The sequence below is a fragment of the Pan paniscus genome, chromosome 3 (assembly GCF_029289425.2).
Source record: "Pan paniscus chromosome 3, NHGRI_mPanPan1-v2.0_pri, whole genome shotgun sequence".
Lineage (NCBI taxonomy): Eukaryota > Metazoa > Chordata > Mammalia > Primates > Hominidae > Pan > Pan paniscus.
Genome location: NC_073252.2, coordinates 8143896 through 8161025, shown reverse-complemented (window position 1 = coordinate 8161025; position 17130 = coordinate 8143896). Strand labels below are relative to the sequence as shown.

Sequence of the window (17130 nt, the reverse complement as noted above, 5' to 3'; positions counted from 1 at the left end):
TGTATTATTGCTATTGCTGGAAATGTATTTGTTAACTTGGGGAGAATTGACATCTTTTTGATGTGAAGTTGTCCTGTCCAAAGGCAAGGGGACATCTTTCCATTTGTTCACATTTACTTCTTCATCTTTCTGTCAAGTTTTAAGTTTTCCCTGTGTAAGTTTTGCGCATTTCTTGCTAAATTCTTTAAAGTAGTTTACTTTTTTATTGTTTTATAAATGGGTGCTGATATTCCATGATACCTTCTAGCTATTTATTGTTTGATATAAAATAAGCATGCAGAAAGCTACAGTTTTCACGTCTCCTGCTTTACCAGGTTTACTTTCACATCAGCTGCCAATAGAAATAATTTTTTTAAAGTTTCTGATTGTTTTCTCTTTTCTTATTGCTTTGACTAACACTTCTCCTACAATGTTAAAAAGTAGTGGGGGAAATGGGCCTCTTTGACTTGTTTCTGACCCTACTGGGAATTTTTGAAGTGTTTCCTCATTAAATAAGATGCTGTTTTTTTGGGTGTGGGTGTTTTAATCTTAGTACATGTATTTTATCAAGTTAAGTGCCTATCAATTCCAAGTGTATTGACTTAAAAATATCAGGAATGATTATTAAATTTTGTTGAAGGCTTTTTCATGATCTGTGGAACAATTGCATTATCTTCTCATTAGATAATAATATGGTGAATATATCAGTAGATTTTCTTTCTGTCTTTCCTCCTCCTCTTTTTTTTTTTTTTTTGAGATAGGGTCTCACTCTGTTGCCCAGGCTGGAGTGCAGTGATGCGCTTATGGCTCACCGTAACCTCAACCTCCCTGAGCTCAGGTGATCCTCCTGCCTCAGCCTCCTAAGTAGCTGAGACTACAGGTGTGTGCCGTCACATCTGGCTAATTTTTGTATTTTTTATAGAGATGGGGTTTTACCATGTTGTTGGGCTGGTCTCAAACTCGCTGGCTCAAGCAATCTGCCTGACTAGGCCTCCCAGAGTGCTGGGATTACAGGTGTGAGTCACTGCGCCTGGCCTATTAGTAGATTTTCTAATATTGAATCACCTTTGCATTTCTTTTTGAGATGGAGTCTTGCTCTGTCACCAGGCTGGAGTGCAGTGGCTCTATGTCGGCTCACTGCAGCCTCCGCCTCCCAGGTTCAAGCGATTCTCCTGCCTCAGCCTCCCGAGTAGCTGGGATTACAAGCACGTGCCACCACGCCCTGCTAATTTTTGTATTTTTAGTAGAGACGGGGTTTCCCATGTTGGCCAGGATGGTCTTGATCTCCTGACCTCGTGCTCTGCCTGCCTCGGCCTTCCAAAGTGCTGAGATGACAGGTGTGAGCCACCGCACCCAGCCTGCATTTCTAGAGTGAATCTCATTTGGTAAGGGCATGGTAGTAATGTGTAGGCTTCTGTTTGCTAAAATTTTATTTAGGATATTTGCACTGATGTAAGGAAAAGTGGTCTTTGGTTTTCTTTTTTGTGCTATCTATTCGGTTTAGATATCACATTTATATTTGCTTCAAAAAAAAAAAAGAATTTGGTTATGTTCTGTGTATTTTATCCTCTGGAACAATTTATGCAGTAGCCTTGGTGTTTAAGGTTTGGTAGAATTCCCCTGTAAAACTACCTGGGTCTGGTGTTTTTTTGTTTTTTGTTATTTTGTGAGGGTAATTCTGGTAAATTATTTTTTTCTTAGGAAATTTCTTATGAAAGTAATTATCTATTTAACCTAGTTTCAAGCTTATCTGCATAGAGTTGCACAGAGGAGTCTGTCATGACTTTTCTTGTGGAGGGTGTGGTACTTACTTTAGGACTTCATAGTTTTAGAGGACAGGAGGTATGGGGTCGTGTTCATTGACTGCATTCATGGATCCCGTGTCTTAAAGTGAAGTTCCAATAAGATGAACATGTGCTAATAATGACGGTTGTAGTTACCACTGATGAAATGCTTGGCTGTGCATGCGTGTTAGCTCATTTAATCCTCATGATGATGCTGAGATATATAATATCCATCTCGCTTTAAGGATGAGATAATTTGGGGGGGCTACTTACCCAAGGTCACACAACTAGGAAGAATCAGCTGGGATGTGGATCCAGGTTTATGTGGTGACAGAGTCCAGGTTTCTTTTACTTCTTCTTTTTTTTTTTGAGATGGAGTCTCACTCTGTCGCCCAGGCTGAAGTGCAGTGGCGTGATCTTGGCACACTGCAATCCACCACCCGGATTCAAGTGATTCTCCTGCCTTGGTCTCCTGAGTAGCTGGGACTACAGGCGTGTGCCACCATGCCCGGCTAATTTTTGTATTTTTAGTAGAGATGGAGTTTTGCCATCTTAGCCAGGCTAATCTCGAACTCCTGACCTCAGGTGATCTGCCCACCTCGGCCTCCCAAAGTGTTGGGATTACAGGTGCGAGCCACTGCACCTGGCCCAGAGTCCGGGTTTCTAAGGAGCAGTGGAGGATGAGGGCCAAATGAGTGGCATTGGCGGGGATAGAATGATCAGGGACGGCTTCACCAAGAGGTGGGATGTGAGCTGTGCTCATTGGCATTGGCAGAATTCAGAGGGGTGAGGAGAGGTCAGGGAGGTGATGCCATGCGGGGGTGCCTGGCAGGAGAGGTAGCCTTGACTCAAGTGGCGGGTGCTATCAGAGGGTCACCCCATGAGGGCCGGCAGGTTGGAGTGCTGGGGGATGAGTGGTGTAGACTAGACAGGGGAGCGGGGACGTACAGAGGGAGCAGGAAAATTGGGAAAATGCACATACTGTTCCCACCCCCCAATTTAGATTAGATAATGGGGAGTTGCCTGGGTCTAGGTCCCGGGAGTTTCTGTAGCGGGTTAGAAATTTGAAGGGAAGAACCATATGGGAAGGATCACAGATAAAAATAGAAAGGAAATCAAAAGGCCACCAGCAACTGTGTTGGTTGTAGCAAGGCCCTTGAGTGTAATTCAGGATGCAAATAGCAATAGGTGTTTTGCACATCAGTAAAGTGTGAAGCCTGTGGGGAATATGGATGTGGCAGCCTCTGCAGAGCCTGTCGCCTGTGGCAACTTTCCCCGTGTTTCTCAGATGCAGCAGGAAGTGATGGGTAGTTCATAGTGTTTTCTCAGAGCCAGTAACAGTAGACATTTCTTTCTCGGGTTTGTAGGAGAGCGGAGACAGACAGTGCTTTAGCCTCCTCAGTCTTGGAGTTCCTGTGTGAGGAAGACAGTTCCGTGCACAGCAAGGAACGCTTTGACTGGCGGTCTGGTCACCCCGTTCCCGGCTCTCACCCCTTTACCAATGCTTTGTGACTTCAGGCCGCCTTTCTTCTCTGGGCCTCAGTTACTGCACTTGTGAAATAAAGGCATTTGGGCCGGGTGCGGTGTCTCACGCCTGTAATCCCAGCACTTTGGGAGGCCTAGGTGGGTGGATCATCAGGTCAGGGGTTCCAGACCAGCCTGACCAACATGGTGAAACCCCATCTCTACTAAAAATACAAAAATTAGCCGGGCGTGGTGGTGGGTGCCTATAATACCAGCTACTCAGGAGGCTGAGGCAGGAGAATTGCTTGAACCCAGAAGGCAGAGATTGCAGTGAGCCAAGATTATGCCACTGTACTCCAGCCTGGGTGACAGAGTGAGACTCCGTCTCAAAAAAAAAAAAAAAAAAAAAAAAAAAAAAGGCATTTGGGCTCCAGGGTCCCTCCTATCTTTCAAATCCATGATTGAGTCATGAAGGTAAATAAAGAAAATTCCTTTAAAGTAGTTTTGGTTCCCACAAACCATAAGTCATTTCTTTGATTTTGTTGAAATAAATGAACTCACTGCCCAGCCTGAGCCAGAGAGATTTTCTGTAAATAGTGAAGGGATTGGTTAAGCAGGAAGTGTGTTTGCTTTGTTGAATTCTTTGTCTCCTGGGATGTCTAGTTCTAATTCTTATTTCCCTTGCTTATTTAGGGCTGTGGGATATACTACTTGAGTGAGAGAAAGCAGAAAGGCTGGGCGGCGGGGCGCATGTCTGGAATCCCAGCACTTTGGGAGGCCGAGGCAGGCCGATCAATTTAGCCCAGGAGTTCAAGACCAGTCTGGCAAATAGTGAGACCCTGTCTCTTCAAAAAATTTAAAAAATTACTTGGGCGTCGTGGTGCGTGCCTGCAGTCCCAGCTGTTTGGGAGTGTGAGGTGTGATATGTGATCGCATCACTGCACTCCAGCCTGGGCAACAGAGAGAGACCCTGTCTCACAAAAAAAAAAAAAAAAAAAAAGCAAGCAAGCAGAGATAATTAATTAGTCCAAAGAGGCCTTTTGCTAGGAAGAAGGGAGTTTTGCTTTTCTAATGTATAAAATATATGCAGAAACGCCTCCAGGTAATTTTGCCGTCACTTTGGGAATGCTAAATTCCGTGGTCAGATCTTTTGTTTGGTGTGGGTGTTTGGGGAAGATTTTTTTTTCTGGAATTCAGTGATTTTATTCCTGTGTCCTTGATGCCAGTCTGTGTTTGGTGACCTCGCCATTCTGTCCAGAACAGGGCAGCAGGTGTCGGGGCTGGGGTGTCGAACAGAGGAGGTGGTTCAAGTGTAGATATGGCTCTTGTTAGCTTGCTGCCTTGGGGCAGCCACATCACCTCTCTTCATTTGATTCCTACCGTCTGTAATATCTCAATGATGATTAGATTGTGAGGCTCAGATGAGATAAAATGCAGACAGTTATTTTGGATATTGGAATGTGACTGGTTATTGTCCTGTGTGCAGAACCCTCTGGCAAGTCTTTGGGCTGTGCAGACGGGAGAGGTGAGTGGGCTGGGCCCTTGCTTCAGTCTTTCCAGTTCCCTGAGCCTCAGTTTCTCCTCAGTACATTGAGGAAGTTGGGTGAACTATCTACAGCTGTTCTTCCAATTCAAAGATTTCATTTTTTAGTGTAAGAACTATTAGTAAAATAAACATGTCAAACACAATTTGAGTAATGACCTTGAGGGATATAACTTGTTTAGCTAGCCTGTCCTGTGTGGTGGGAGATAGGTTATTTGAACGTAACCTATGAGGGATGTAACCTAAGAGGCATTAGGAGCTTCTTCCACCGGGAGCAAAATTTAGAGAGTCAGTGTTACGGTATAAAACGTAGTGACAGCTGGTTCTGATTCCCATTCTGGCTCTTATTTTTAACTGTGTGACCTTAGGCAAAAACGTAACCTTTCTTAGTACCAATTTCTCCACTTGTAAAAATGGTGAAAACAGTGTCTATCTTGAAAGGTTATTATGAAGATTAGTTAAGATGTCTGTAAAGCACTTAGCCTATTGCCTGGTACATGGTCAGTACTTAACGGTAGCTGGAGTTTTCTATTAAACATCGGTAAGGAGCTTCAGAGGCCATGGTACTTTCTAGGGGAAAATAGGAGAGCCTGTATTGTAAAGGGAGATTTGGCTGGAGGCCCTGGAGGAAAACAAGGGCACCTGTTGTTCTTGACCTTGGAGAAGCAGCTCCTCCTCCTGATAGAAGGATAGAGCCTGTGTCCGGCAGTGGAAAGGTGGATGGTGGATGGTGAAGATAAGTCTGAGGTGGCATAAGGGGAAGGCCACTCTCGGAATACATCAGTGGAAACTGGATCCGAATGCCTGGACTCCTGGATCTTCCAGCTGCTGCACAGCTGGTAAGAAACAGCAATAGCTCTGGAGGGTGGAGAGGAGACGTGGGTGTCCTACACCTGCTGCGTGTCCACAGACCAGAGTAGTACGATGCCACCCCCTGCTCAGGCACACATATTTCACCAGACCTTTATTTATAGGAAAATCTCCAGAGTGTGTGTTGGTTACTACCCTTAGATCTTAAGGGGAAAGACATGTTTGTATTAAAAGTTTAAAATGGAGAATTGGTTGCAAGAACTTCTTCCCTTCTTTCTTTGGCGCCGGAGTGAGATTTTGGTACGCCATGCCCACCAGCCATGTGTGTTTGTGCTCACTGCTTCCATGTGTGTGTTCTGAGCACTTGGTTTATGTTGAACGTAGTCAGGCACCAGCAGAGATACAGAGATGCACCAGGAGCTGCACCTGCGTCCTGGGAACTGGCGATATGGGGGAGCCAGACAGCTCAACGAAGAATTGTGCTACCTCTAAGGTTACTCTGTAGTCTATGTTGACATTTCTTGTTCATTTTCCTAATTTTTTTCGAGGACTAGATTTTATTTGGTCACACTATTGCTCTTTTTAAATACAAAATGGGTATAACATCTCATCAGACTAGGGTTATCTCTGAAAACAATCTGTGGAATTATTATTATGAAATGTTCAAAGCAGGGCTTTTGGACTCAGGTTTGAGTTCAGATTCTTACTGTGTTATTTATGTTCTAGCTATATGACTGTGAGCAGATTATCAACTGGAGAGGCTTGGTGACCGTAGGCAGTCTTTCTGTGTCTATTTCCTCACCTACAACACGGGGATAATAACAGTACGTGCCTCCTAGCAATGTTGTGAAGAGCACATGAGTTCATATATGTAACAGGCTTAGAACAGTGCCTGGCACTTGTAATCACTATGTGAGGATTTGCTTAAAGAAAAGCAGACTAAAAGCTGACACAGGATTTCTTATTCCTCTGCTGTAGATGGGGCGCAGTGCGTCTTCGCTGCATTCTTGTGAGAATCAAATGAGCTATTTTATGTAGATGCCAGCACAGTGCCTTTCACAGGACCCGTTGTGAGAAAATGGTCATTCTCTTCCTCTGGAAGTCACTCATTTGAAAACCTTTGCATGCTGTCTGTGCAGAATGTACTGCTAGGCTGCCGTCAGGTGTTTGGAGATAAACATAGGATGACACCTGCCTTTAACCAGTTGACTAGCTACCTTGAGGGAAAAAACCCCACAAAAACCCAAGTAAACCTTAAGGTCACTAAGTATCCAGTCATCAGTACAGCTGCTACAGGAGGAATGGATTTTGGTAATTAGGGAAGACTTCAGTGAGGGGGAGCCAACTGGGGTGTTTAATTAGAGAAGGCTGGAAGGCTGGAAGAAAGGGGATGAGTATTAAGTATTTGGAAAGACTGTCAAGTAGAAAATATGGTTTATTTAGTCTGTGAAGATCCCAAAAAGGAGGAGCTTTTCTAACAATTACAACTGTCTGCTATGGGAGTATTTCGCTTTCTGAGGCGCTGGAGAGCTGTGTTTTGAGAATCTTTTGGTTACAGTTTCAGGTGAACAGAAAACCACACAGATTAGCTTAATAACAATACAATGAAATGAAAATTTATTAGAATGATACAAATATTTCTTGGAATTCAAGTGCAGCCCAGTTTTCCGAGTAGCTAACAACAGGCCCGGAAAGCCTCGGAGCATGGTCGGCGTCTGAGACACTTCCTCTCTTGCGGGGCTGCCTGCCTCTGAGTGTGCCAGCTTCTGAGGGTGTCACCTCTGTGTGTTCGTCCTCCAGTGCTGGCTTCTGTCCTTTGCACCCGTGTACTTGCACTTGCCCTGGTTGCTGCATTTCTATATTTTCAGTTCAAGAGACCATCCCAACCGAATCCTGTTTCTTAGTCTTCAGGCAAAAGATAGAGGAATGGAAGATCTGATTGACTGTCTTGGAATCCGGCTGTCCAATTAACCGTAACCTAGTAGTGGGAGGCAGTGTGCAGGACCTTGCAGTATAGCAGTGGCTGCTGAAAGTCCCCCTTGTGGTTGAGGCTGCTGTTCTCAGAGGAGAGGACGGGCAGATACCTTGGCCAGGGCCACGACAAACTCCCAGGCTCTGGAGGGTTTTGCACAGAGGCCTCATGGTCGCACTGTAGAGGGAGCTCAGGTTTTAGGTGGCAAGTTAGGATCGATGCATCCTTAGGTTCTCTTCAGATAGTTCCATGCTGTTAGGTGGAACCCAAGCAAAATCTCTTTCCTTTTTAAAATTAAATATGCATAGCATACATTTTACCTTTTTAACCCTTTTTGAGTATAAAATTTAGTGTCATTAGGTATATTCACCATCCATTTCCAGAACATTTTCATCATCCCAAACTGTTAACTCTGAACCCCATTAAATAATAACCCTACATTCTCCCCACCACTAGCCCCTAGTAACCACTGTTCTACTTTCTGCCTCTATGAATTTGACTACTCTAAGTACTTTATATAAGTAGACTCGTAATATTTGCCTCTTTTTGTCTATTTTAACATGTTTTCAAGGTTTGTTCATGTTGCAGCATTTATCTGAATTTTTTTCTTTTTAATGGATGAATTATATTTCATTGTATGTATATACCACATTTCATTTATCCATTCATTTGTCATTCATTTTCTACCTTTTGACATTCTGAATAATGCTATCAGCCCCCCGTCCCGCCCCCCACCTCCATTTTTTTTTTTTTTTGAGAGTCAGGGTCTCACTCTATTACCCAGGCTGGAGTGCATTGACTCAGTCATGGCTCACTGCAGCCTCGAACTCCTGGGCTCAAGTGATCCTTCTGCCTCAGCCTCTCAAAGTGCTGGGATTACAGACGTGAGCCAACATGCCTGGTCCATTTTTAAAGTATAGATGAGATTGCTTAGAATCAAGAAATTGGTTAATGAAAAAGACCTTAATTGAAAGGTATACTTAGTCCAACTTCTTCATTTCATAGAAGGGAAAATCGCCCAGCTGGGAAGAGTGAACTGCTGGTGCCACATCCACCTACTTAAGCTCATTTACCATTTCTCTCCCGCTTACCTAAAATGATGAGAGCTTTGATGGTACATGGCAGCCTCTTTAATCCCGAAGGATGTTGTAGACTTACAGAATAGTAGATTTGGAAGAATCCCACAGACGAGCGGCTCTCAAACTTTTTTGCTTAGGCTTTTTGCATGAATCATTTTCATTATGCTTTTGTCAGTTGAGCTGCATGACCTATATGACTGACAATAGGTAAGTGACGAATAAATGAATGAAGATCTTAAAGTAATTGCCTACATCAGCAGATCTCAGATCTGAAACTTTTTGGTCTCAAAATATATTTTGAAGACCTTAAAGAGCTTTATTTATATGATTATATCTGTAGGTACTTACCATATTAGAATTAAAATTGGCAAATTTTAAGATATTTATTCGTTAAAATATCACTAAACCTATTATGTTAACATAAATAATATATATTTATGAAAAGTAACTGCATTTACCAAAGCATGATAATTAGAAGAGTAGCATTGTTTTAGACTTTTGCAAGTATCTTTAGTATCTGGCCTAGAAGATAGCTGATTCTCATATTTACTTCTTCACTCAGACTGTATGAGATATTATGGTGGAAGTATGTGAAGAAAATCTGGGCTGGGCGCGGTGGCTCACGCCTGTAATCCCAGCACTTTGGGAGGCCGAGGTGGGCAGATCATGACGTCAGGAGATCGAGACCATCCCGGCTAACATGGTGAAACCCTGTTTCTACTAAAAAAAAAGAAAAAAGAAAAAAAAAAATTTAGTTGGGCATGGTGGTAGGTGCCTGTAGTCCCAGCTGCTCAGGAGGCTGAGGCAGGAGAATGGCATGAGCCCAGGAGGCAGAACTTGCAGTGAGCCGAGATTGCACCACTGCACTCCAGTCTGGGTGACAAAGGAAGACTCTGTCTCAAAAAAAAAAAAAAAAGAAAAAGGCAATCTGACCTCCTACAGATAGGTAGTTGGGAAGTTTTTCAGTAGCCTTTTCAGAAAATTGTAGACATTCTTCTTTGATACTACACCAAAACTTGATAAGTGGCAGTTTCCTAACTGTTAGTTGTGATGTGGCATCTGAAGCTGTGCCATCCTCTGTTACATTAGAATAGTTTAGTTTATTTTGCTCTTTAGGTGGATCTTTTACCCATACATGACTTTGTAACATCATGGTTCACTGAGTTGTGCAGATCTTCCAAATAAATGTCAACATATGACATTCGGCAATATAAATCACATTTGTTCATGTCACTGCTGATCTCATTAGAAAAGCCTCCAGTATTAGGAGGCAGTAAGCTCTTATGGGGTGGATACAAAGTTTCAAAAATTATTTTTTCACTTGGAAGCTCAACTTTTATTCTTGGCCACAAATGGTATCAGTTGTTTACCTTGAAGTGATGAGCTCATGTGTTCATTCTTGAGAACATGTCTGCCAGGTACTCAAGTCTAAGTCGTTGCAGTTTGCCTGTCATTCACTCTCTCCAGTAAAGATAGTGCTGTGTGCAACAAGTGGCTTCGGGTGGCTTGGAACTCAAACACTCACAAGAGTGATTTTTCTCTAGACGACTGTGGTATTTCGTGTGCAGGAGGGCTTCATGTGTGCTTCCCATGTCATTCAATGATACGTTAAAAAGGTGTGTGTTGGTCGGGTGTGGTGGCTCACGTCTGTAATCCCAGTGCTTTGGGAGGCCCAGATGGGTGGATCACGAGGTCAGGAGATCGAGACCATCCTGGCTAACACGGTGAAACCCCATCTCTACTAAAAATACAAAAAATTAGCTGGGCGTGGTGGCGGGCGCCTGTAGTCCCAGCTACTCAGGAGGCTGAGGCAGGAGAATGGCATGAACCCAGGAGGCGGAGCTTGCAGTGAGCCCAGATCGTGCCACTGCACTCCAGCCTGGGCGACAGCGAGACTCCGTCTCAAAAAAAAAAAAAAAAAAAAAAAAAAAAAAAAAAGGTGTGTCTTCAAAGGTTAGATTTAAGAAAAGCCATTATTTTTTACTGCTTTCTCAAAGACACTCCTAAGTGAAAGTGGCCTTTTTTTTTTTTTTTTTTTTGGAGACAGAGTCTCCCACTGTCGCCCAGGCTGGAGTGCAGTGGTGCAAGATCTTGGCTCACTGAAACCTCCGCCTCCCAGGTTCAAGCGATTCTTGTGCCCCAGCCTCCTCAGTAGCTGGGATTACAGGCACATGCCACCACACCCGGCTACTTTTTGTATTTTTAGTAGAGATGGCCATGTTGGCCAGGCTGGTCTCGAACTTCTGACCTTAGGTGATCCGCCTGCCTGGGTCTCCCAAAGTGCTGGGATTACAGACATGAGCCACCGCGCCCAGCCCAAGTAGTTTTTTTTTTTTTTTTTTTTAAAAAAAAAAAAAAAGGAAAAACTGTGAGTATATGGTGAAGGATATCATGACCGCTAGGATAGTTTGGTGTCACTTCCTTGATTTGTGCTAAGATGCTGGCAGTTTTACCCTGGCATTTACACCATTAATGCAGAAAAAGGTGAATAATGTCTTAGCATTCTGAAAATAGTTTGGGCCTCGGGCCTTGTGGGCTCCCTGAAAGGAGGAGTTCACATCCCCAGAGGCTAAGATCATCATCTACAAACTGCTGACCTAAGCCAGTATTCCAGTCTTGTGGATATCAGAGGAAAAGTCAAGTCTACCATCATTCTAGAAGGAAAAGGCACGGTGGGAAGTCAGCACCTGAACTTGTATTTACACCAGCCTCGGCATCTGGCCTCCTTTGTGCTAACTGCGTAAACATGCTCACAGTTGTCCTGGGCTGGAGCCAGCTTTGCAAAAGCAGAGAGCTGGGTGTTGAGTTTCTGAAACCATGCCGTACTGGTTATTAGAAAACTCTTTGGCATTTTAAACTCCCATCTCCTTCTTGACATTGAAATTTAATATCGTGGAATTGACACCAAATGATGACGTCAGGCCTTTGGGTTGTCACACCATCTGTTGGCAGCCTGGCTTTGGAGCTTCTCCCAGTTGAATTTTGCTGCCTTAAAGCAGAAGCAAAGGAGTAGTGCATTTGTTAAGAAGAAGACGCCTGAATCTTTTAGTGGACCTGCTTTCAGCAAACTTGTTTTTTAGGTCAGAATACTATATCCAATCATCAAGCTAAACATGAAATGCTTCGAGTAAGACTCAGCATTCATACTTTGACATTTGCAAATCACTGGGTCTAATAATACTCTTCCTCTCTTTTGTTGTCAGCAATGGAAGAGTTAATAGTTGAACTTCGTCTCTTTCTTGAACTCCTGGACCATGAATATCTAACCTCAACTGTCAGGGAGAAAAAGGCAGTGATAACCAACATTCTGCTAAGGATACAGTCATCCAAAGGTGAGTCTCATTCTGACGTCTGCTTTTCCTTCTTACAGTGTCTTGGCTTCTAAATTGTCTTTAATTTTACCACCTTTCTAAAATATATTTATTTGTTCTTTAACTTACAAGCTTATTTATTCATCAAGTTTTCATTGAGGGTTTACACTTCTGCCAAGTTCTGTGTTAGCCTCCAGGTGTAGAAAGATAAAGCTTGGAAGGAGCTAATGGAATCGTGTGTTGGGAGTCCTCAGGGCAACCCCAGCGTTTGGAGATTACCTGGAAGGACTCACGGGACTTGGCATCAGGTTGTTCTTCCTCGTGTGCAGGACGCACTGCAGCCGTAGTGAGGATGCACAGTCCGACTGGCAGATCGGAAGGGAGAAGATGTAGGCGGAACATGGAGGAACCCATATGCCAGCGTCTGTGTGCTCTGTCCCTCCCACGAGGGTCACACAGAGCACACGCTGTCCTCAGCAATAAAAACGCAGCAAGCTCTGTGCGACATTTCCATTCAGGCTCATCGGAGACTCGGTGTCCAGGGTTTTTACTTGGGTCTGGTCCTCTAGGCACCCTCTGGCTAGCACACACCAGAATTCCAGGACAGGCAGGGCTTCAGCACAACTGTGTTGTTTACACAAACAGTACAGGCACAGTGAACCACCCTTGTCCATCAGGGAATGGTGGGATCACTTCTGAAATCCACGTTCCCAGAGGCCAGCCAGGGCCAGCCTTGCAAGCAGGCCCCTCTAGAGAGAGCAGCTTTGGGCCTGCTACATTAACTCTTTCATGCACAGTGAGCGGGACAATAAAAAGCAGGCAATAAGAAAGCCTGCTAAGTGCTGCTGTGGAGAGCATCAGAGCCTTATGAGAGCACCTGAGAAGCAAGTCCACACCAGTTGCGTGAGAGACCGGGGTGGTGGAGGGTCCGAGGGGCGGTTCCTAGATGATGGGATGTGAGAATCTTGAGGACTCTATGGAGATAATCTGCCGGATGAGATGGAGGATTTTTCTTTTAAACCTCTTTATTTCGAGATGTGATTCACAGGCCATACACTTCACCATTTAAAGTGTACAGTTTATTTATACTTTTACATGAATTCTTTTAGTATATGAAGCCATGTATGACACGATTAGATTTGCATTCTGGAAAGCTCACTTGGCCAGTCTGGAAGATGGGCTGAAGGATTTGGTGGCAGTTTGAACGTGGGTGGCTTGGGGAAACCTGGGTGGGCGATGGGGCCTGCCACTTAGATAAGAAAGCAGGATAGGGACCCTATTCTGGGGTAATATGAAATATTAACTTTTTTTTTTCTTTGAGACAGGGTCTCACTGTGTCACACAGGCTGGAGTGCAGTGGTGTGATCACTGCTCACTGCAGTATTGACCTCCCAGGCTCAGGTGATCCTCCCACCGCAGCCTCCCTAGTAGCTGGGACTACATGTGTGCACACCACAACACCCAGCTAGGTTATTTTTGTAGAGACAGGGTTTTGCCATGTTGTCCACGCTGGTCTCAAACTCCTAGGCTCAAGCAGTCTGCCTGCCTCGGCCTCCAAAAGTGCTGGCATTACAGGCATGAACCATTGCGCCTGGCCTGAAATGTTCACTTCTGAAGTAATTTTGTTACTTCCCTGCTCAGACTCTTGCATCTGTCAACCTTTGCCTCTGGTCACAATCCACACTCCTTCGGCCATCCCACAAGGCGCTTTATCATAGGTGGTTATGAGTATGAACTCCAAAGTTAAACTGCCTTTTTGATTCTGGCCCTACCTGTTACCAAACGTGCGACCTTTCACGGGTTACTTAAGCTTTTTATACTTCAGTTTCATCCTTGTATAAAAAGGGCTAATGGTAGTATTGACCTCATGGGATGTTGTGAGGATTGAATGAGATGGTATAAAATATTTCAAAACAGTGCCTGATGCATAGTAAACACGTCAGCTATTGATGACCATTTGCTTTCCCCTGATTTCCTGTCTTCTCTTCCTCTGCCCAGTGAGCTCCAGCACTGGTCTCTTCATGCCTCCTTCTGGATGAATCTCCTGATATTTTTCAATTCATGAATTCTTTCTTCAGCTCTTGAATTTGCTTTAAACCTATCTATTGATTTTGTGTGTGTGTGTGTGTGTGTGTGTGTGTGTGTGTGTGTGTGTGTGTGTCATTTATGCTTTTCCTTTCTTGCTTTTGTTTGTTTGCAGTTATCTAACGAAGTTCTTTTCTCCATTGCAGCTCCTGGAGGTCAGGCACTGGGGCTTTTCATGTTTCAATGCTTGGCCTCTAGTGTAGTACTGGACCCATTGTAGGTGATCGTTGTTAAGTCAGTATTTTTACAGGCCTTTCCAAATGAGTGTTAGGCATACAAATAGTACTGTGCCCAAATTAAAACTTGTTTTTTCCTCTTTCCTGCCTGCACTGGTATCGTGTTCATCACCTTTCCTAGTAGTTTGTTGTGTATGTGTTTGTTTTTCCAACTTATAATATGAGTGCCCAAGACACGTGAGCTTATGTCAGTCATGTCTTCCATACAGTATGTCTATTACAGTATCTGACTTTAAGAAGACACTTAATAAAAATTTATTGATTCCCAGGAAGGTGTCTGTCCTATTACTACATGGGGTAAGTCCTGCCTGCCCTGAGTAGAAGTTGAGGGGGAGCAGCTTTCCCTTTGAGGTGCAGCACGGCACTGAGGAGCATGCAGGCTCTGGCACTAGTGCCGCCATTTCCATCTATGAGTGCTTTCATTCATTTCTTACACCCCTTCCCTTTCCGCTTCCTCCTTCCCCTTGCTACTTCCCTCCATCCATCCCTTCTTTCCTTCCTCTTTTCTTTTCTTCTTTTTCTTTTCTCTTTTCTTTCCTTTTCCCTTTCTCTTTTCTTTTTTCTTTTTTCTTTTTTCTTTCCCTTTCCCTTTCTCTTTCTCTTTTCTTTTTTTTCTTTTCTTTTTTCTTTCCCTTTCCCTTTCTCTTTCTCTTTCTCTTTTCTTTTTTCTTTCCCTTTCCTTTTCCTTTTCCCTTTCTCTTTCTCTTTTTCTTTTCTTTTCTTTCACTTTATTTAAGCTGTCGGTTCTTCACCTGTAAAATGGAGAAGAATAATACCTAACCTTGCAGGACTGTTGTAAAGGATTAGAGAAAATAAATATTTGCAAAGTGTTCAACACAGGGTTCAGGAACTGATAGATGCTAGTGGTACCATTCTCATCCCCATCCTCATCCAGTTCTGTGGTTCTGGTTAATTCTTACAGGTTTTGATGTGAAGGACCATGCTCAGAAGCAGGAGACCGCTAACAGCCTGCCAGCCCCTCCTCAGATGCCCCTGCCGGAGATCCCTCAGCCCTGGCTGGTGAGTCAAGGTCCCACCATCTCAGTGGTCGTTGCTGGAGGCCTGGGGGTACTTACGGGCTCCAGGGGCCTGTGATGGAAGCCCAGTGTGGAAGAATGGAGCCCTTATTTGGCTCGAGGCACTCCTTTGAGTATATTTCTAGGGCTGAGAAGCTGTTAGTGATAGCTAGTTGGTAGACTCTAAGTGTAGCCTCCCCTTAGGAAGCTAGCATTTCTTTGCACTGCCTCACACCACCATAAATTACCTATAGCAGGAGCTACAGGGCCACAGACATCTGTTCTTATGTCAGATTAAGAAAAACAAAAATTAGGGGATTTAGCAGACAAAAGTATCTGTAGACCCTGTGGACTTGACTCTCTTCTGAGTTAATTCTGAAGTTGAATACCTTATTCTGAAACTTTAATAGTCATTGTTAGACTTCTTCTGGGGTTAACTATCCATATTGTTTCCAAGAGAGAAAAATATGTACATATTTCAGGAATGTATACTTTAGTTTTATGCATTCAAATTCAAATTTGTTTGTTTTTTTTTTTTTTTAAATCTGGCGATTCCCACATTTGCAAACTTTTATGTACCATTCAGCTTTTTCTATATTTGGCTGTTTTCTAACTTGTTTACTCGAGGAATTCAGAGTGTCATTCAAAGTTAGGGCAAAATCAGTAGCAATTCTCTTTCTGTGTTTGCTTTCAGTGTGAATCATCTGATGATCTCTCTGCCAGGATACGAACGGTGGGAAGGCAGGGCCATTTCTTGATCACCCCCGCTCTGCCTGGGCCTGGCACAGTGCTCAAGAGTCTTGGAGGGACTCAGGGCTTCTCACTGCAGTGGGCACAGAGGGAAACAAGCACTTACTGGGTTCCTGCCACACAGCACCATAAATTACAACTCATTAACTCCCACAACTCGGCCTCAACCCCTAACGCTTCTTATCAGGGGAAGTGTACGTACACCCATTTTTCAGAGAAGGAAGCTGAGGCTCAGTGAAGGTGTGTGGTTTGCTCAACATCATAAAATAAGTAGAGGGGGCAGAGATTGCAACATTTATTTCAAATTCACGCTTTTCTCAACAATACTAGTTCAGAGGTGTGGCAGCAAATCAGATGCAAGCGTGCCTCAGACAGGAGAAGACTGTGAGCATTGAGCCTGTCCACCAAAGTGGAGTCCAGGGAGGCTGTAGGCTGCAGGGGCAGTTCAGGAGGAAGGCCGCCTGCTTCCCGCCCCCGCGCTGCCTTAGGCTCCTCATATGATTTGGGGAGATTAATGTAACCTCGGTGCCTCAGGATTATCCAGGAGATGGAAAGAGCAAATATATCTCAAGTGCTTAGGATATATTTAAGTCCTGCACTCTAATCACTCCTCAGAGCAGCGCTTCTCAAACTTTAGCCTTCAGCCAACCACCCGGCCATCTGAAAGTGCAGATTCTGGTTCACTAGGTGTGGATGGGGGCTTTGATGCTGCCCTCCTCTCTCCCCTCCCCACCCCTCCCCACCCCTCCCCACCCCTCCCCACCTCTCCCCACCTCTCCCCACCTCTCCCCTCCCCTCCCCTCCCCTCCCCTCCCCTCCCCTCCCCTCCCCTCCCCTCTACTACCTTCTCCTCCCCTCCCCTCTTTCATCTTTCCTCTTTCCTCCACAGGGTCTTGCTCTGTCACCCAGGCTGGTGCATTGGCACATTCATAGCTCACTACAGCCTCAACACCTTGGACTCAAGCAGTCCTCTCTCCTCAGCCTCCCAAGTAGCTGGGATTGCAGGTGTGAGCCACCATGCCCAGCCAAATGTTTAATTTTTTTTTTTTTTTTAATAGAGAAAGGGTCTCACTGTGTTGCTGTCTTGAACTCCAGGCCTTC

General features: G+C 44.3%; 1 protein-coding gene across 5 annotated transcripts in view; it reads left to right on the top strand.

The window, feature by feature from the left end:
- AFAP1 (actin filament associated protein 1) overlaps window positions 1-17130 on the top strand; it is a 183066-nt gene that overhangs the window by 57135 nt on the left and 108801 nt on the right. For 3 of the 5 annotated variants that reach the window (XM_034951933.3, XM_034951930.3, XM_034951934.3), the window contains exons 2-3: window positions 11835-11963; window positions 15186-15283. In XM_034951933.3, coding sequence (XP_034807824.1) covers window positions 11837-11963; window positions 15186-15283 — 225 coding nt within the window. In that variant the 5' untranslated portion in view covers window positions 11835-11836. Of the gene's footprint in view, window positions 1-10609; window positions 11712-11834; window positions 11964-15185; window positions 15284-17130 lie in introns of those variants that run through there. The other 2 variants (XM_034951931.3, XM_063603693.1) reach the window with 2 other exon arrangements.